The 20,282-nt window shown below is 37.7% G+C and overlaps 2 protein-coding genes across 3 annotated transcripts; one reads left to right on the forward strand and one right to left on the reverse strand.

Moving 5' to 3' along the window:
• Nucleotides 1-1,332: 1,332 nt before the first annotated feature.
• On the reverse strand, nucleotides 1,333-20,007 carry LOC134818881 (uveal autoantigen with coiled-coil domains and ankyrin repeats-like). Its single transcript, XM_063828582.1, has 24 exons — nucleotides 19,762-20,007; nucleotides 19,519-19,657; nucleotides 19,158-19,289; nucleotides 18,883-19,002; nucleotides 17,709-17,814; nucleotides 17,342-17,461; nucleotides 16,855-16,946; nucleotides 16,397-16,541; nucleotides 15,216-15,366; nucleotides 14,243-14,384; nucleotides 13,883-14,025; nucleotides 13,020-13,076; nucleotides 6,557-6,734; nucleotides 6,257-6,346; nucleotides 6,011-6,094; nucleotides 5,693-5,812; nucleotides 5,407-5,517; nucleotides 5,091-5,221; nucleotides 4,494-4,604; nucleotides 4,137-4,339; nucleotides 3,816-4,030; nucleotides 3,582-3,655; nucleotides 3,198-3,363; nucleotides 1,333-1,402 (listed from the first exon to the last, which is right to left on the reverse strand). The coding sequence occupies exons 1-23, from the start codon at nucleotides 19,987-19,989 to the stop codon at nucleotides 3,199-3,201; spliced, it is 3,057 nt and encodes a 1,018-aa protein (XP_063684652.1). The 5' UTR covers nucleotides 19,990-20,007; the 3' UTR covers nucleotides 1,333-1,402; nucleotide 3,198.
• On the forward strand, nucleotides 9,282-11,255 carry LOC134818884 (serine/threonine-protein kinase pim-2-like). Of its 2 annotated transcripts, XM_063828588.1 has the most exons (5): nucleotides 9,282-9,504; nucleotides 9,741-9,870; nucleotides 10,009-10,102; nucleotides 10,313-10,410; nucleotides 10,604-11,255. In XM_063828588.1, exons 1-5 carry the CDS (start codon nucleotides 9,400-9,402, stop codon nucleotides 10,966-10,968), a joined length of 792 nt encoding a protein of 263 aa, XP_063684658.1. In that variant the 5' UTR covers nucleotides 9,282-9,399; the 3' UTR covers nucleotides 10,969-11,255. The 2 variants fall into 2 exon arrangements, with proteins under 2 accessions (XP_063684658.1, XP_063684657.1); XM_063828587.1 differs by having other exon boundaries at nucleotides 9,741-10,102.
• Nucleotides 20,008-20,282: the final 275 nt, after the last annotated feature.

Raw genomic sequence — 20,282 nt, forward strand, 5'->3', positions numbered from 1 at the left:
GATCCTGTATGCTCAGTACTTAGTAACCATCTCACTGTATAGACTTATAGAGGACACTGTGATTTGATTAGCCGAACATCTTATGTTCCATGGACACTGTGCTCAGCTTTGAAGTTGTCCAAATGCTATCATGGTTCGGGACAGTTCAGTTCAAACAATATGCAATTCAATCATTCTCATCTCAATTGCAAAATTGACGGTATAATATGTTCGAGTTAAACCAATGAGAATGAGAATATAGATCCTCGAATATACATATAATCTATCTCATACGTGAAATGAAGGCGAAATTAAATTGTAGAACCATGTGATTGTGAAGAAAGCTAAATATGTTTTTGATTCTCAAGCAATGTAAAGCCACGTTCTCTTTCTCCCCCCTCTCTCTCCTCCTCTCCCCCACAAACCTGATAAGATCGAGAGCGTTGCTGTAGACCCTGATACCAATCTGCTTGCTCTCGTAAGCAGTCCGCAGAACGGATACGTTCCAGACCTGGTCCATTGTCATGATGGTTAGTTGCATTTCCTGTCTCTGTCGGGATTGGTGGGGACCCGAGTAGAGTTCTATTGTGTTCGCTACCTGCAGTACTGGGGTATGAGTTATTGAATATTGAAGGACTTACAAGTTGGCCCACGAACGTACGCGGGCACTTCATGGATGAAAGGCGACTATGTTGTCAAAACTTTAAGCTAAGCGATTCCAAATGATAAATAATTCATTAATCACTAAATCCAGTATCTTGGAAGATTAAACTAGATGCATAGTAATAGTATGTGCGGTATGTGCGGCATGTTAGAAGGTTACATACCGCCCCGACTCCAGCATTCCTCCTCTTCCTGCGATCATTAGCGGGATCTCCCTGTAGGATGGTCTTGTACATGTCATCTATCTTAGCAACACACGAGTCGAAATGAAGGAACTTGTGGTCTTCTCCTGAGAAGAAATGGAATTAGCTGGTTTGAGTTAGAATTATAATTATATGATGGAAATCTCAGAGTCATAGGAACATGTAATTTATCACTATTATATAAATTCTACAGTTTACAGATATGACTGTTTACACTAGACTAATTTTCAAATAACGATAGGAGTAAAATAAAATGTTACCAGAAGACAAATAAGTATTTTGAACTGTAAAGTGTAACTGAGGAAATCAGGAAACGAAATATAAATGGAAACACTCAACACTGTAACATGTAAGGGTATTGGAAATTCAAAATAACGGTTTGAAGGAATTTAAAGGTTTTAATCAGAGTTTCAGACAAAGTTGTTTGAAGGAGAAAGTATGTGAAATTAGGGAACTTAGTACTTACCGTGATTAATTGTCGAAGGCTTGACAGTTTCAAAGTCCTCAATATACTTTTTGAGTTCTTCCGCTTTCCTTTCTGTCCACTCACTTTCACTCTGCAATTGTGAAATTGGAGTTAAGTATCCATCTATATTTTATATCTAGTGACTATAAGTCACCTTAAGCTGTTCGTTGACCGTTATCAGTTGTGCAACTATAATTAGCAAAATATTTGTCTCACGTTGCGGCCCAGGAGGGACACACTGCACACGCTGCGAAAGTTTCAGACCAGGCAGAATCTGGCAAAAACATCCAAAGTCGATAACCAATTTTTCTTTATAAGCACCTTTTTACGGACGTAATTACACCGATTTAACTTTTTTCTCCTCTTAGTGACAATTGGGGGAATTTTTCGTTTATTATTCAAAGTCGCTTGACCAGAGATTGAAATGAAATGGACGCAATTGTCAAAGAGAAAACGATTGCAATTCATGATTGGAAATGACAATTATCAGACGACTGTAGTCGTCTTATACTTTTATTCTTTTATACTATGAACAGGTTACGATCGATAAGTTATCACAGTTTATTGGAAAGCACTTCGATTAAACTTGCGCACCCACGGCACGATTGTTGATGTGATGAAATTGGCAAGGTGGCCGTGGTAGTTTGTTGAACGAAAAAGTTCTCAAGTTCTGCTTGGCGTTGATAAAATGAATCCTTGCTTGAAAATACGATGTTTGGTATCAAATTACACCAGTTTAAATTGTTTGACATGCATAATTTCTTAATTGATACCAACTTAACGATGCATAATTGATACCAATTTAACAATTTGATATGGTTGAAAAAGTTTCTCAGGCTGAAAAGGACTCAGCCGTCAACATAGAGGTTCTAATTTATCTCATTAGGGACTGCTAGTTAACGAAAGAGTTTCCTGGACTTGAACTTAATTGGTGCAATTAAGGTAGTTACATCGTACACAGAGGTAATGAGGTGGTTTCAGTAATCGTGGTGACACTGCGGGTCATGTTTGCTTATTTTGGGTACCAGTATGTCTTGATACTTTTGCTTGTTATTTTCGGTTTTTCGTAACTACACCACCGGTACCCGGCCTTGAAAGCTGGTCTTGAGTATCTTCTAAAGTACAATTGTTTCGGGTCGTGATTATTTGAGAACTAATCGGTTACATATAAGTTTACTCGATTAATTTGTTCTGGCAGTGCCCAGCTTTCCCTTACGATTACAGCCACACTTTGTTTCGCCGTCCCTCGCCCCTGAGGTCTTGTTCCATTAATCACAATTATTTGCCGTATCAGACTAACAATCGTCCGTGAATGACTGATCCGTTTTTGACTTTTGTTAGTAGCAGTTTTTCTCAAAGTTTGTGTCTGACATTTCTATCCATCTCCAATTGCCTTTCATCAGCCAGATGTTATCAATATTTATTCTTTTAAGTCTAGCCATCTCTTGTTGCTGGTGCACCCACTGCATCACAAGTCCTCACTTTCTTCACAATATGGCTTACCTATCTCTTAATAATAGCTTATCTCTTATAACTTTGCGCTTCCTTATCTCAGGTCCCTCCTGCATGTCTGCAACGTCTTATCTCCACATCGCCTCTTGTTTCCATTATCATGTGACACGCACCACAGCAGCTACAATACTCATGTTGAAGTCACGTGATATCACTACCACACCTGTCTCTCTGGGTGTATGCAGGAAGGAGAGTATCTACCTCGCTTTGTCCCATCTTAATTATCGCTAATATACTGCCTCCCCTGTTACATGCTTCATTTCTCTGCTTTTGTCTGGACAGGCTCTTCCGCGCTCAGTGGTTGAATTTGTGGATAAATTGGTCTGTTCAACAGTTTTACAGGTTAAGATGTTGATAGTTGATATTTGACTTACTTTAGGCAAATGGTTGTTGGAGCCCTTGTGTATTTGCCCTTTGTCGCTGGTGAGGTCGACCTGATATTGCCTCAGGCTCATTCGCGTTGTTAACCGCGCCTGTCTGCTGTTGCAGGTAACTCTGCTGTTGTTGTTGCGTAGTGTCTATCTTCAGCTGCAGGTTCAGCTGATAATGAAGTCAGGGTGAAGTGTACGATCTAAAATAGAACTAACAAGCTAACTTCCTGATAAAGCTAGTAGAATACAGACGATCAAAATATTAGAGCTCATGCTTTCATACAGATTCGTCTCATTTCCTATTCTCATACAATTCAGAACGACACATGTTTCAAGAAGAATCATCACGCGATATTATCATGTAAATGTAATACGAGTGATCATTACCTCAGGCATCTCCTCATCTTCTTCTTCATAATTTTCTGAAGAGGATTCCTCCTCTGAAATCGCTGTTTCCAACACTGCAGGAATGCCAGTTATTGAAATTGTCCATTATATCCTTATCTGTTTATCATTTCAATTGAGATTTGTCGTCTTTGTTTTTTAAGGAAATTTGCCAGTTGTTTTATCACTTTTTTTTCTGGATAAACAATATTCCAATGTATATTTGCAATATCCAACCTGACATTGACAAAGAAGATTTCTCGTCCACAGTTTCCATGGCATCAACCTCGATCGTTTTGGTCATTCGATCTTTGGGTCGGTGGGGTCGGGACATTCTTCTCAGGCGTTTGTTTGCCATAGCCTCCGGTTGCTTTATTTGCAGGATTTCGTCCAGACCATCTTTTATTTCCGTGGTCGATTTAGTCCACATATCGCTGAGTCGTTGTTCAATCCTGGTAGCATTCACCAGTATAAACACAAATAGTTTACATGTCATAATATTGAGAAGTAACTAAATTTCCTTGTGTTTAACAATAGTGAAAGTTAACTATAACGCACCTGTCAACATGAGCCTCCTCAGCCCGCTCCAAGTCCTCCTCCCTCTTCAGGAGCTCTCTATACCTCTCATTGGTGAAGTGTTCTCTGTACTTCAGTCTCTCCGTGTCCCGTTTCAGCTGCAGCATCCTGGACTCCAAAGTCTCCACTGCCTTGCTGTTCTTCTCCAGCTTCTTATTCTTTACTACCAGCTTTTTCTCTGTTTTCTAGAGAAAATGGTTTTAGATTGCTGATTAGTGATTGTTAATACCTACTACTACGACTGTTTCTAATACACGCTCTAAAACCCTTAACAAAAAGATATTATGTTGTAATTGGTATAAAAAATAAAATATGCGATAAAAGTAAGCAAAATGGCACCTTCTGATTCTCGACAGTTTCCTTTATTTTCAAATGCATCTCCTTGAGTCCAATACACAAATTGTAGTCGAGACTGTTTATAACCTCAACAGCTGTGTGCTTCAACGAGACCTGAAACACGATATTCGTCATTCAATACGCTCACAATTCTGGACAATACCATTACCTATTCGAGCCTTTCATCTAGAAGTTACACAAAATCTTCATATAAAACCAAGCATATTACACATGTGATCGAGGAACTTATATAGGGTTCATCACGCAGATACTCAGCTATAAGTCCTTATTATTCTATTCTGATGTAAACAGATGATTATACTTCATTGTTCGATCTCTATCACGTGACAAAGTCTTAACGATCACCAAGCACCCGGCCACCAGTGTAGATAATGTAAACCCGTAATAGGGGCATGAGGGTGTAAAAAATGTAAAAATAGAACAAGGTTGCATGACAAAGTTGCTCCATGTGTGAAAACAGAGGTGGACCGATTTATTTTGTCATCCGATTATTTTGAAAGTTGGTCTTAGGCCCAATATCCTAGTCTTCTAATACATAATTTAGCACTTATCAATAAACATAGAAGCGGAGTTATTTACCGATGTTTTATCGCTCTTGTCACCCTTTATCTCTGCTATAGTTGGATTAATGAGTCCCTCTAGTTCTATTCCGCCTTTGTGGAATAGCTCAACTATCTTGTTGCGGTGTCTCAGTATCGCTAGCAACATCGCTAAAACATTCAAATTAATAGTAGAGTTCTGTAGCTTTTAGTTTGTATATACAATTATCTTATTAGTATATATATATATAAGTATATACAATTATCAAATTTCTACATTTATTCCTAGTAGATAGTGGGATAGTGGTATAAACTAGAATCTAGAATTTTCTATGAATGTTTGCACGGTAACTCACCTCTCATATCCATTTTGAGCCTTTTCAAAACTCTCTTGTTTTCATGTTTCAACTTTGTCGTGGTCGCGTCGGTCCTCACTCTTTCTCGATGAATATAGTCCGACATCCTCTCTGAGGGAACAAGCTTGTGACTTAAAATGTCTCGAAACTAAAATTCTCGTTGTTAAATGTTACGAAAATAAATGCTATTTCAAAGGAATGAATTATCACAAATATAATGCGAGAAAACATTGTTCATAATTTATCATTATCTATCATTATTATTACGCTTACACAGCGAACTTACTCGTATCGTTCTGTCGTTCCTCCTTCAACCGGTTAACTATCATCTGAGTGTAACCTGGAGTATCCAGCACCCTCCTCTTCTCTGCTACATAGCTGTTACCGTCACTGTGGTCCGGCTGGGCTGCAGATATAGCATTTAAAGGTTTATCATTCGTTATTATTATCAAGTTAAATTTAGGAAGTTTGAAAGCCGTGCTGTGTTTATGGGTGTCCCACGTGAAGTTTCATGAATCATTGTTTCAGATTAAATAGTTTGTTTCTCATGAACGTATCTAATTAAATTTAGATAATTATTATATCAAAGATTGAAATTACTAACATTTCCTTTCTTTCCCTAATTTGACGTTTTGTAAGAAGTTCATGTTTCCTGCAAGTAGGTCTGTCTCGAAAGGATTTGTCAGTCCTAAGGTGAGTCGTTAAATTAATGTACAATGGAGTGTTATAAGATTATTTTATAGCTTGTCTGTCCACCAACATTAAATTAATTCTGTCAAGCACCATTAGTAGATTTATCTGTTAACATGTACATCTAACACCTCATAAATTCATTGTTGACGTGACTTACCTCTTTTCTTGTCCTCAGCAAATTCAACAGTATCTGTTGTCATTCCAATTTCTGCTGTCAAGCCCATTTCTACGTTTAAATCATCCGTATCTGACAGAAATGTGGGAGGTAATTTTAAAACTTAATGTAGAGCAGAAAATCGTCATTTTCTGACTAGCCCATAAGATAAGATAAATTAATTAACAGATTTTGATAACATCAAGATTTTCGACCAGCTTCCTCAAAACGATCTCCAAATCATTTGTATTCGGAGTAACTAATTACCTAATTAATTAACTAATTAATCAAGTAAAAACTAACCAGTTTCAGCATCGTAGTTCTCCACGACCCTGTCCACATAAACAACCTCCGCATCTTGTTGGGGTGTTGTATCGCTGACAGTTGAGAGGGATGTGGGGATACTCTCCAGGGACTGGATACTCACTGTCTTGTGGGCTACTTCCGGTTTAGTGCTGTTCGCTACACGCAGCGCTAAGTTCTGAGGGGTTGTTTGAGAGTTTTAGTTGGGCAGAAAGAAGGGATGTAGTTTAATCATTATTTTTGGATACGAAGGGCAGTTTACCTTTGAATTTAATATTAAGCAACAGTTTTGAGAACAATGTACTGGTAATAAACACTATTACCAATAATTAGTTATCATGTGACGTTTGTTCTTTATGAACATGATATTCTCGTGCGCGAGAGGTAAAAATAAAGTTTTGGATTCACGTTAACTACAATTCATACTAATGATTAGTTTTAAACCAAATCATAGACCCAATCAATTCCAATTAAGCACTGATTTTCCCATGATATTCATTAAAATGCTAATTGGAAATATAATTAATCAAATGAGCTCTTTGCATAACTTTTTAGACGCACAGAGCTGTAATTGATCAGGAAGCAGATCATATGATATAGCATGTAAATTGATAAGAATCGATGAGAAACCTGTCAGGCACAAGGTATTATGCAGTCAGTAACTTGGCTTGATTGGGAGACGTATTGATCTAATGATTGTACACGTGGTATTTAGGGAAATGCGAGCCGATATCGTTTGCGCCATTATTTCATACTTAATGTTTTCATAGTCCCCAGTTATAATAAGTATGTTTTTGTCGTCAACAAAAATTATTTAAACAACAATTACGAAACAACACGTTGCTTTATTGACGGAATGACGGAGCTCTATAATTTTAATCGCCCGATGTGAACCTGTGAACAATCTCTATGTTTATCACTCTAAACTTGAAACGTTACTTTTGTAGCTGTTTTACAGTTTTACGTCTCAGTCCCCATGCTTAAACCAAATTTTACTCCCGAACTTACCTTATATATTTGGCACGCTTTTCATGCAAGGTGTTATAGTTTGTTGCTTGTGATTTTCGTGTGAAAGTGCACTTTTCCTTTTATTTGAATTTTGGATGCTTATTTCCATGGGAATAGAAAACAGAACTGTATCGGAAGTAACTGTAACGTTTAGCATTTTTGTTTTATACAGCCCCTCGATTGTCATGTCTTTGTGTCGGTTTACAAGTAACCATGACATCCTAGATTTCGATTTTAAACTTGCCTATTCTGCGAGTTTTCTTAATATTTGTAGCTGCTTTGTGACGCTGACACTACTCCTTGTCAAGCTCTAACAAATTGCTATTGCTATCGTAAGGTCAGAATACCTCCAAGCCATTCATGCATTGTCGATGATTGGCTTTTCTCTTTTAGAAAATGTCCATTGGTGCCAACTTTATCTTAAAATGGCGCCATTGTGCCATGAATCTTAATCGAGTATGGCGCCTATGGTATTTTGAGATATCATCGAAGGTCAGGTTTAGCCATAAGGTCGGTTGTGATTCATGTTTAGCAAGCAGAACTTAAAATTCTTGATAGGCAGAACTGGTCCAGGTCCTTTCAAGTATTTGAAGTTCCAAATTAATTTGGGGGTTGGAAACAACTTTTTGATAAAATTGAATTCGTTATACTGTTTAAAACTAGAGGGTCTTGGTAGCACCCTTAGGGCTTGTCAATCAATCAACTGTTTGCATGTTTCTAGTTCTTTGAGGCGATTTTTGAATTTTTAACTCAGATATAATAACCATTGTCGACCAATGGTTGTGGCAACCAGTGTCGCCGATAAAATTCTCGTAGCTTGGCTCTGATGGCGATTTCGGAGAGTTGCAGCCTCTAATTTTAAAGCGATTGCTATGATCTTTTCTAGCCAATTTTAATAATATTTTACCTTTAAGTTCATATGCCTACTGAGTAGGCCCTACTCACAGGAAGGCCTACTCAGTAGGAAGTGTCGAAACAAATCGTTAGCCACAATGGTGCAATAATCATCATAGTTACAACTCATGACAATGGAAACTCTGCATGCATACTGTACCTTAAACGTTAAAACAGGTCACATGCCCATTAACCGCGGTATTTTCTGACTTTTTGACTTTTTCTGACTTTTTTTCATTCTGATTTTTAATGACTGCATATCTGATCAGTAGTAGCCGAGTAATAGAAAAGCAGTTAGTAGTAGTAGAAAAGTAGTTAGAATTGTCAACATGACATATGAGAACCATGACAACTGCCATCTACCTCAAGAAGACACATCAAGATATGATCTCTAATTGGGAAAGTTAACTTGTTATAGCTCTATCAGATCTAATAATTGCTCGATTATAGAGATACGACATGATGGGTATTCATAAAGAGGAAGAGAAAATCTCTTTACATTTTACCTAGTTCTTTTTATATCCTTGTAATTCCTTAACCCTGGTTTCTCGGTTTGATAATATGATCAAAGTGGTTGCGATGTTTTCTTTGAAGGCTACGCCTATATTTGCTTTGTGCTTTAATAGTCTTTAGTCAGGTCATTGATCTGAGAGAAGGCCTATATGGCGGGGTTTTATATAGCTGCAGACATTGTGTTGTTAAAACTACCTTATATTGTTAAAACCTTCTGGTGTTATTGAGTCCTTTACTTTTGCAGTGCGCCTACTTGTTTGTTTGTTTTATATACCTTCCTGTTGGTAAATCACAGTTTCAAACTTTATTTAATCTTCTAAACTTCATGCTTATGTTCAAACTTCGGTTCTTATAGGTCAAACTTCTCGGTTTCCTGTTATCTTATTTTGAAGCTAATATGCGCTTAACCCAATATTATTTGTTCAGCGATGTTCCTCGATGACTTTGAGCCACTTTATGAGATCTCCAGCACCGACCTGCACCAGATGTACCTTGCTAAACGATACGTCACCGGTAAAGAAGTCATTGTCAAGGTATGTGCGAGATGACAATATCACGAGTCATACTATTCATAAGCGATTCTTGCTCATATGAAATTAAAAGCCCTGAGCAATAATCGCTTATGGGTATTTTGTATTGATTATTTTCGGAAGTATAAGATGACGTTTATAAACGATCACCAGTTTAATAGCAAAAGCATTTGTAATAAAGATATATTATATTACTTAACGTGGTTCTGGGATCCAACAATGAACAAGGTTCTGCTCAGGTATTGGAGGGGAAATCCAGGGAGTATAGTAAGCAAAAGGACATAATGGTACCTAATGAGATCCTGATAAACAAGAAACTCAACAACCCGGCAATCTTTCAGAAGTGGGAGGAATTCTTCTTTGAATCAGGTTTGTGGTCGTACTTTCGATGGTTCTATAGTAGCACAAAATATGTATTCTTATTTGATCAGCAAATTATTTTGTCTGCTATTGGGTTACTAATTCTAGCTGATAAAGATCATGTTCTAACTTATGTTTCCTTGACAGGAGTGTGGTTCATGGTGTTTGAAGCCGCGCAAGGGGTTTGCACGTTGTCTGATTACATAGCCGAGCATGGTGCGCTCTCCGAGACTCAAGCAAGGTAAACTATTTTAGTTATTCAGCTTTATGGTTATTTAGATTTCTGAATTTGTTGAAATTGGAATGTCCTCCTACAAAGTAGACCAGTCATGAACTAACGCAAGCGGTGGCCCAATCATAGAACTCCATGCAGATTATAACGGCATGCAGCAGTTCTAATTTTCCGGTTAAATCTTGTGGGAACGTGTAACTGATCGTGAATTCGTTTCAGGGAGATAATGAGGCAGCTGTACAACATCTTAATCTTCTGTCATCTGAAGGATGTGGATCCTCGTAACCTTTGTCCTAACAACATACTCATTCAACCAGGTCTGTGAACACTTTTCAGTTTTAAATCATAGGTATTTAATGTTATTCATCAACAAAGTCTCTAAAAGTCTCGGTGTAGAACAATGAGATTTCTTCAATTAGTTACCCGGCTACAATAGTGGTGTATTGGTTCCATAATTTGCTAACATTAATTATCAGTACTATCATTGATCTAACAAACTCCACCCTACAGATACTCTAAAGATAAAACTGTCCAACTTCGAGGAAGCTTCCCTAACCCTCAAATCCTCCAAACCTCACATCACTGAGATATCAGACCCAGCCTACCTCCCGCCAGAGTACTTCCTCACCGGTAAACACCTTCCTCTCCACGGATCCGTCTGGTCTCTGGGGTGTATTTTGTTCGAGATGGTCTTCGCTCGACGGCCCCTATTTGTGACAGCCAGTGATTTTCAGCAGCTTGAGAACTTGTTTAGCAAGGTATCCACAAACTGTATTAGGTTCTTGAAGGGGTGTTTGTGTCCTGTGTCCAGGAAGAGACTGGAGTTTCAGGAGGTTAAGAGACATGTTTGGTTTTCCGGGGAGATCAGCATGTGATCAGCATGTGACCACTTGTTGTAGCTTGTTAGTACTTATGGATTCGTTTTGGAATTAATTTGATTGAATATGAAGAATGTAACTGTACATATAACAACTGATGTTAAATCTCATTATTATTTCACAATTGCATGGTTATTTACATATCCGAGTTTTACTCACAGAGTTTTGCCGGGAAGCGTTCAGGAGCTTAAAATCGAATTGCGAAAAAGTGGCAATTTTGAAGCAGCCGTGGTGTGATAGGAAAACAATTGCTTAATATGAGTCAAGTAGTGATCAGTGAAAAGTTGAGAAGTCACGCGAAATAAACATCAAATGGTATTAAGAAATGTTATAAGCTGCGTGGGGGAGGAGATAGCGAACATCTTGCGCTAATAACCTCCTCCAATATCGGGGAGATACAGCAACCGTGCTAATGCTTTTAACTTAATTACACCGTAAAGAAAAGTACGGAAGGAGAACTAGAAGCCAGAGATGCTTGTTAACTGCCAATGATTTTATTTCATGCCAAGTCCCATTATCAAGAAAGTTATATTTTGAGAACACACATTGTACCGCCACACTAAATGGTAATTCCTAAATCAGGTGAAATGCATCACGTAACCGACCTACAGGCTCACTCTCGAGCTATTACGCCTGTTCAGATTTCACCTTAAACGGCTGCGTAGTATCAATAAAGCAATAAAGCTGTCAGACTGCCTGGCATTTAGCCAACAAAAGAGGACCAAAGCGATTGAGAACGTCAGTGTTACCACAGTAAAGAATTTCAGCTCGGTACAGCTTTTGTATTTTCTGAGATAGCTTTTCTTGAGAAATTATATTTATAGTGCATCGACGCACATTATATTAAATGTTCAAGTACTGTCCTTATAGAGTTATAGGCTACTGGTTACTGGTAATTGGTATAACTATAAATGCACCCAAGCTCCCAAGGTAACTTTAAAATTAAATATCATTTTATAACGGATGGAATTTTGCGAGGGCATACTTGCCTTGTCTACCAGAAGCCATAGCTATCGTTTTATAAATGAAAAGTGGAAATTGTATTTAATTTTATTAAATGTTAATGAGGTCTGATCGTCATCTTCTTACAGATAATAAGCTAATTAAGGAGCAATCAGCAATATAATATTTAGCGTTTATTTACTTTTTACATCGGTTATACTTATAATATTAATGTCTTACTAGTACTACCAGTCCAGATATCCAAACTTGGACGCATTTTTCAAAGTTTCGTGTATTCAGTATTATGCTATTTAAAGTCTCTTTAGATATGGTACTGCCAGAGGCAGAGCCTATTTAGCGAATGGTTGCAGTCCGATTCGCGTCAAGAGGTCCATATATTGCGGTTGAATGTAGTTTTTGAACATTTTTTGCGCAATAATCCATACTAATAATTTAAAGATGTGTGTTCGTTCGTTTGTTCGTATGTAATTTTCGAACAGCTTAATCGATTGAAACGGAAAGAGTTACGGGGCTGATTTTTTCGGTATAGTGCCGACAAAACTCTGACCAAGCCAAATGATTAAGGTTTTTTAAATCGACCGGTGGTAAGTGGTTTAATTGATCATTTTGTGACCCGAATGTGATACTAAAGTGTCTCACTTGCTCTCCCATTCTCGCTCTCTTTCCCTCCAAAACAAATTTGATATATAATTAGGTAATTTGGCAGGGGACCTCAAGATTGCCTACCACTACCAGTACCAAGTATTAATATTAGATACGTGAGGAGCATTCATAATTAAATTGCGGTGTGTTTGGACAGAGCGAGTTCATACTTTTGCACCGTTTTAACTACGGAAATGTATGTAATGCGTTTTTAGAATATAATAGGTGAGTTTAATTTTTTTGTATTTCAACTGCAATATTGTAGGTTTACAACCTACCAGTACCAGGACGCGCGCCGAGTTGGACTCGTCGACGGTAATATATGGAACAGATATTTTACGAGTATCACCCGTTAACTGCAATAGTGAAATCCCGGCCGCGGTAGGCAAGGCACGGGTTACACTAGTATTACATATTTTGGTTAAAAAGTTAAGTTTAGTAACCTCTTCTTGAAGTAAAGTACATTCCTCTTCCACAGTCATGAACTTGCTTTTCTCCTCCTAAAAACAAAGCGTTATTGATCTTTGAAAAGAAAGAATCAAGAGTGTTAGGCGAGAAAAAAGAAATCAGTATAAATTCGAACGGTTTATAATAAGTACTAATGGTTCATTATTTTTTGAGATAAGCTTCATTATTTGGACTAAGGCAATCTGATTGCAGTTTGCAATACTTTGTCTTTAAACTATAGTTATTACACGGAAACACTGGCTCAACCGCGCCAATAAGAAACCCGATCGGCAAAGAGTCCACAATTTTTACGGTTTTAACGAGAAAGCTAAGGGGTCGTTCACATATCACGTAATTATCATTTTGTGGCCAATCTTTAACCTCCCTTCCCCCTGTTATACTTATTATACTAATCAGATTTACACATAAAACTACACTAGCGTAGGTAATCATTTAGAAATCCCCTCCCTCCCCCTCAGTGATTACGTAATATGTGAACGAGCCCTATGATAGCAGTGTCCCAGGATCATGAAATATATATATATGTAAAAATGTGGGTAGAATCTAGATCATTATTCATGGAAAGCCCAGCCTTTTCATCAAAAAGCGGCAACAATTTTTTTCTTTGTTTAAAATATCTGATCTCTAACGTTTCGCGCGTTTTCACGGTCTATTTTTTGCCTATTAGAAAATAATTTCTACTTATTTAGTAGAAATTTGTACTATCAGGGCAAATACAAAACGGTAAATTTACTTGTAGAAATCAAAATTGCCTTAGGCGACTGGTTTAAAGCTAAGTTAAAACAGTGCTAAGAGCTCCATTGACCTGATTTTCGGAAATATTAACAGAACAACTCACATTCATCATGAACTCCATATTCTCAAGTTTTTCCTTAAGGTCCACAATCTCTTTCCTCAAGTCCCCATTCGTTACTTCGTGCACCAACACTTGGTCGTGCAGGTCCACCACTTCGTTCTTCAGTGCTTTCTCTTCTTGCACCACTGCAGAGAAAGAGACGATGTGATTTAACTTATGAAAGTTCTGTATGTAGTAAAATCTAATCACCGATTAACATGTTGATCATAACAATGGCGAAAATGGAAACTAATCACGTCAGCGCACATGGATTAAACATAAGAATTTAAGGATAACAATGATCAGTTAAGCGATTCTTTACAGCTCAACATTAGTGCGTAATTAGATTTATGTAGAACCCACTTGTTTCATTCGCTGACATAAGTTGTTCTATTTCCTGAGTTAGAATGTCCACGGTCTTGCCAGCTTCGGTTGTGGCTTGGTGTTTCTCCAGACCAACCTTGTTCTCATAGAACTCAAGCTGTTCCTCTGCTATCTTACATCTCTGAAGAATAGTTGGTCAATGGAAAAATTAGTTAATTAGTTAATTAGCTTCTACTACAGTGGTGCCTGATTTTAATTAATTGACACATGATGCAGCGATTTTGGTATACTTAGTAGTTAATTGACTAATTAGTAATTAGAGACATTGTATGATCGGTAAGGAAGCCAGTGTAGGAACAAGCGAATACTTGTGTCATAAACTATAGCGTTTAGCAATAAATGTTTCATTTTCCACACGGATTCACTCTGTGCAAATCACTATATATTCATTGCACAAATCCACGCATTTCAACTCTTGTACTCCACTGCCATCAGTGTAGTCACATGCGTACATTTAACTAATGGGAAATATGTACAAACGGCTAATTCTTCTCAGCTGTAATTATCATGACGGGTTATGGTTACATGTTGACGTCGCACTAAAAGAAAAGTACTTATTTGTTGATGCATTGTTCACTTTGATCCTTTTCAAACATGTATTTCTGCAGGAACCCGATAGAATTTCTGGAAAGTTATATCCAGATTTGTTGTTCATAAGCTGGATTTGAGTTTAGTCTTGTTAACTTTTTGATTTTGTATGTAAAATTGGCTCATGATTATTGTTTAATAGCCTCAGGCCCCACTACCAATACCACCCACTGGCAAATACCGGTACCACCAGCCATTTATCAAGGCCGGTCTAATAAAAGCTTAACAAAATCCCAACACAAATAACTACCGGCCGATCGGTAAAACATGGGCAGATTAGCTGTACAATGTGGATACCTCACATATAATCTATCATCACTTAGCAAACTCTAATCTATAATCTTATAATCTAACTGATACTTACATCGTTAAGTTTCTGACTCTCCACACTGAGGATGTGGTTCTTGTGGAACAGTGCCTCCTTATCGTCACTCAGCTCCTTCGCACATCTCATCATGTGTTGCTGAATCTTCCGGAGCTTTTCATCGTTCTCCCCACATTCACGTGACATCTTTCTGTGGGATTAGTGTGTGATTGCGGGGTGTGGGAGTGAGGGAGGGGGTGTGAAAGTGAGGGAGGGGGTGCATTTTAAATTGATTGATTTTAGTTTGCATTGGAACCGTCTAGACTTGCTAGAAATCTGTTTAAAAAACTGATTTCTTGGAATCCGCGGTTTAGTGTTCCGAATTGAAGGTATCACTAGTAACATGGAATTAGCTATTCATAGCTAAATCCACATTGATTCATGATAAGTCGGACTATGTCGCATGTTTCTTTCAGTTTCGCGAATCATATTTCATTCAATCTGCCAAACTTTAGTCTGACGCGGACATGTGTTCTGACGCGGACATGTGTTCGTGTTAAACTAATTTGCACTGTGCATAATGTGAGTCCTCTAAACAAGTACTCAGATTTATTGGTTTAATATTGTGCGGGTTGGGCCCGGTGGATTCAACAAAAGATTAATTACAACAGCTGCTAATGGATCTCCATATTAGATATGTATAACACGACCCACCCACCCCTCTTGTAACTATCTAAGTTTAACACAGTAACATATTATTGCAACAGTTATTCTTAAAATATGTTTTTTTCAAAGTGCTTTACCAAAATGGCGCGGCCCTGCAGCTTGAGATGATGTGTAACCGGCTTGTGGGTGAACACTGAACACGACCATGATTCGTGTTGTGCTGTTCTTGATTTTTAAAATATTTTCCGTTCTGTAGCTGTAGTTGACACTACAAGTACAATGTATGGCATATCTCATTTAACGAGTGCGACTTAACGTAGATCGGAATTTTTTACCTTCTTTTTTTGCGGCAGTAATTTTAATTAGACTTCAGAGCTGATGCCAAAAATGCTTCAAACAGTTTTGACGTAGGTTAATATGATTTAGATTGCAGTGTTGATTATGAATTGCATTTAATACGGACGCCGACATGTCATGTACTTTAAAAGTGTTTATTTGCAAGAAATTAATGACATCTTATACAACTGACACTTTTAGACATAGCGCTCCTCTTTCCTTACTTCGAAAAAACTTACTTTGTTGCAGACATCAGGACAAGTTGACGGTTTATGATCTGTTCGAAACTCTGATTAACGGTTTGAACGCTGGTGTAGTCTATTTTTAGGTTCTTGTTTGCCATTGCTGCTCGTTCTTTCAGTTTGCTTGTCACTTTCATCCTGTCTGTTGGGTATGAATAAATTATAAACTTTAACTTTAGTATTCAAAAAAGACGTTCAAACCGCAGTTTTGCGCAACACCGACCAAGCCTCCCCGAAAAATACCTACTCGTATCAAAGCTTACCTCTCTATAAAACACCCGAACAATGATAAACGGTTAAAGAATGATCTAAATGATCGTGGTCTGAAAAATATCTCGGCATCCACTTTCCTCCTATTATATTCCTCCTATACATTTATCAGAGAAGAAGTGTTAAAACGAACTGTTGACCATATAAAGCCTGAACCTTGAGCCACACTACATTATTTCACTTACTTTGCAGCATGCGGTGTTTCTCTCCCATTTTTCTCAGGAGCCTTCTCATTTGTTTTACCATCGCTTTAGCTTCGTATCTTCCTTTCGTAAATCTAGGGTTTGGTGATAAATTGATTAAATGATAGATAGTGGTAGATATGAGAAATTACTGAGTCGGTAATTTGTTGTTGAATCGAACCGCACCTAGTGACCTACTGGCTGACATCAAATTTTATTTGTGTATTGAAACTTTAATAAAAACAGTTGACAAACATTAATTTGGTCATACAAGAATATATTATGATCACCAATGTAATGATGCAACCCAAGACCCCTTTTAGCTTCAAATCTAATTATTTATCTAACAAGAGTTGACTATCTACTAACTCACTAATTACTCTTGTTAGGCCATGAAGTATACAGGGTACATAAAGTGTGACTTTTTGAAAAATAATGAACAACTTTATGAAGGAGCAATATGTACTATGGTTAACTATTTTCTACTCACTCTTCGTAGGAATTATCGATGAAATCCTCCAATTCTTCCAAGCTTTCTTCTTCAACGTTCTCTGACAAGGTCACTATCCATTTTTCAAGCTCTTCTAGTCCCGTGACTCTTTTAACCATCCTAAGAGAGTAAGAGTAAGATCACATGTTAACTAATATGGAACCTAATTAACAATTATGGAACCTAATTAACAATTATCCTCTGTGTGTAGTAGTAAGATGTGTAGATTGTAAGAGACCCTACATTAGTGCTAGCTTATTGGCTGGCAATGATCCATAACATAATGCATAATAATATAATATTATAATTATAATTATAATCATATAACGACCAAAGCACGCGAATGACAAATACAGAAGTATTTTACCTTCGTTTGTACTCAGATATCATCATATTCATGTTGCCCCTGTGAGCAATCTTCTTTGCATCTCGAGAAACTTCATCCATTGCCTGTCTATCCGGGGACATATCAACTGGAAATCAGGGTTTTAGTGGAAATCAGGGGTTCAGGGGAAACCAGTACCTAGTTTAGTGGAAATCAGGGGTTTAGTGGAAATCAGGGGTTCAGGGGAAATCAGGGGTTCAGGGGAAATCAGGGGTTAAGCGGAAATCAGTAGTTTAGTGGAAATCAGGGGTTTAGTGGAAATCAGGGGTTTAGTCATAGTGGAAATCAGGGGTTCAGGGGAAATCAGGGGTTTAGGGGAAACCAGTAGTTTAGTGGAAATCGGAAATCAGGGGTTCAGGGGAAATCAGGGGTTCAGGGGAAACCAGTAGTTTAGTGGAAATCAGGGGTCTAGTGGAAATCAGGGGTTCAGGGGAAATCAGGGGTTCAGGGGAAATCAGGGGTTTAGGGGAAACCAGTAGTTTAGTGGAAATCAGGGGTTTAGTGGAAATCAGGGGTTCAGGGGAAATCAGGGGTTTAGGGGAAACCAGTAGTTTAGTGGAAATCGGGGGTTTAGTGGAAATCAGGGGTTTAGTGGAAATCAGGGGTTCAGGGGAAATCAGGGGTTTAGGGGAAACCAGTAGTTTAGTGGAAATCAGGGGTTTAGTGGAAATCAGGGGTTCAGGGGAAATCAGGGGTTTAGGGGAAACCAGTAGTTTAGTGGAAATCAGGGGTTTAGTGGAAATCAGGGGTTCAGGGGAAATCAGGGGTTCAGGGGAAACCAGGGGTTTAGTGCAAACCTAATGTTCAGAATAAAAAGAACGTGCAGCCAAACGTGTTAGCTCAAAAACATGCATTCCGTTGCTTGAGTAACTTTTATTAAGTATGATTTGGAGTTTTGTACGTAGGTGCATTGTACTGTACTATAAGTATAATTACTTAATTAATATCATGAACCGCGTGATCGGCGACGAATTCATTGCTTACTGAGCATCTTCGCGATATCCATAAATATAATATGTGGATATAATTTTTAAGTTCCGAAGAAAATAACTCCTTCACTGCTTACAATACCAAAACTTGATTACTTGCACGTTGAAGTAATATCAGACTCAGAACAATCGTCAATCGTATGCAACCTAGATTAAGATTAACTTACCGATGGCGACCTCCTGATCTATTACAAATTGATCTTGCTCAGTGTCAGCGCAAATAACTCCCGTTTTTCGCCGTTCTCTCCAGCTTTCCCCCAACTCTCGTCTCACGTAGTTTTCGTCACCTGACGTCGAAAGGAAATTTAAAAATCCCAATATTAGTTTTTTGTGGCCTTTCAATTGTCTTGGAATGAAATTTCTTGAGATTACTCTGTTTCTAATAATACAAAAAAGCAAAAAGTGCAACAAAACCAAAACAAAAGATCTATTGAAGACTTACCAATATTGTAATTGAACCCTACACCGACATTACCAAAGTAAGTTTGACATTTTGTCAATATCTTGTTGAGATCTATCCGGATTTCTTGTTTTGTCCGGAGATACTTCTGCCACTTTAGTATTGCTAGGGTCTCTGAAAACAACATTCATTTATTATTAAAGGACTTTAAATATTTGGATAGGAAGCTATCAGTATCAGATATAAATCATTAATCATTAAATGGGAACCAATGGTTGTCCTTTTGAAAGCTTGCTAGTTTTGTTAACCCATGTTTCTATGTTACTTAGAAACAAATACTAAGTAAGTAAGTAAGTTGGGCACACCGTCACCAAGGTCAATATTTGTAATTTTAAAAACGAACCAGTAGCGGTGGAATGAGGTCCCGTAAACAGGTTGTATTCTAGGTACTCCTGATCTGCCTTTCTTGTTGGAGGTGATGCTGGGCGAGCAATCTCATCCACCGGAACTGTCGTGGTATCTTCTTCATTAGAATCATTGCTCTGTACAAAAATGTGAACGTAAGATTCAAAGTTAATGATGAAGACATTTGTAAGGAAATAGAACAGAAATAAAATGATTTCGTGATTTCACTTATATGTCTCACCGATGATTCAAGATCATCTGGAGCGTGGTTATGTGACTGTCGTGACATTGCTTTCATAACGCTGTTGACACGACTTTTGTTGGCGTCATTATCATTTTTTTTGAGAGTTTGAGGCTCAAAATCACCAGCGAAAGAAACTGTCTTTTTTTTCTTTCCGCCTTCTGCTTTTTTCAACTTTGCAAGTTGAGGCAGCGGTATTGGTAGTTTACTCATGGAATATTTCTTCATGACTAAACTAATGAATAATGATAGTATATTAGTATTGAAGTAAAAACTGATATTTCAGTAGCTAACTAATTATTTGGGTACATAATGTCATAACTTATGATTAGGAGCTTGTTTTTCTCTTCGCAAAAATATGGCAACTAAGCTGTCAATTGTTAGTGTTACAGACAAAAGACAGGTAACTAAAATGTGCTCTAAACGATGATTGATTCGATGAGCGAGGTTATACTTAAATGGTCCCAATGGCTTTGGAGTCTCAGCAAAAATAAGCTACAAGAAGTTAAAAATTAAAAACT

This window comes from Bolinopsis microptera, chromosome 7 (assembly GCF_026151205.1).
Source record: "Bolinopsis microptera isolate Bmic1 chromosome 7, MBARI_Bmic_1.0, whole genome shotgun sequence".
Classification (NCBI taxonomy): Eukaryota; Metazoa; Ctenophora; class Tentaculata; order Lobata; family Bolinopsidae; genus Bolinopsis; species Bolinopsis microptera.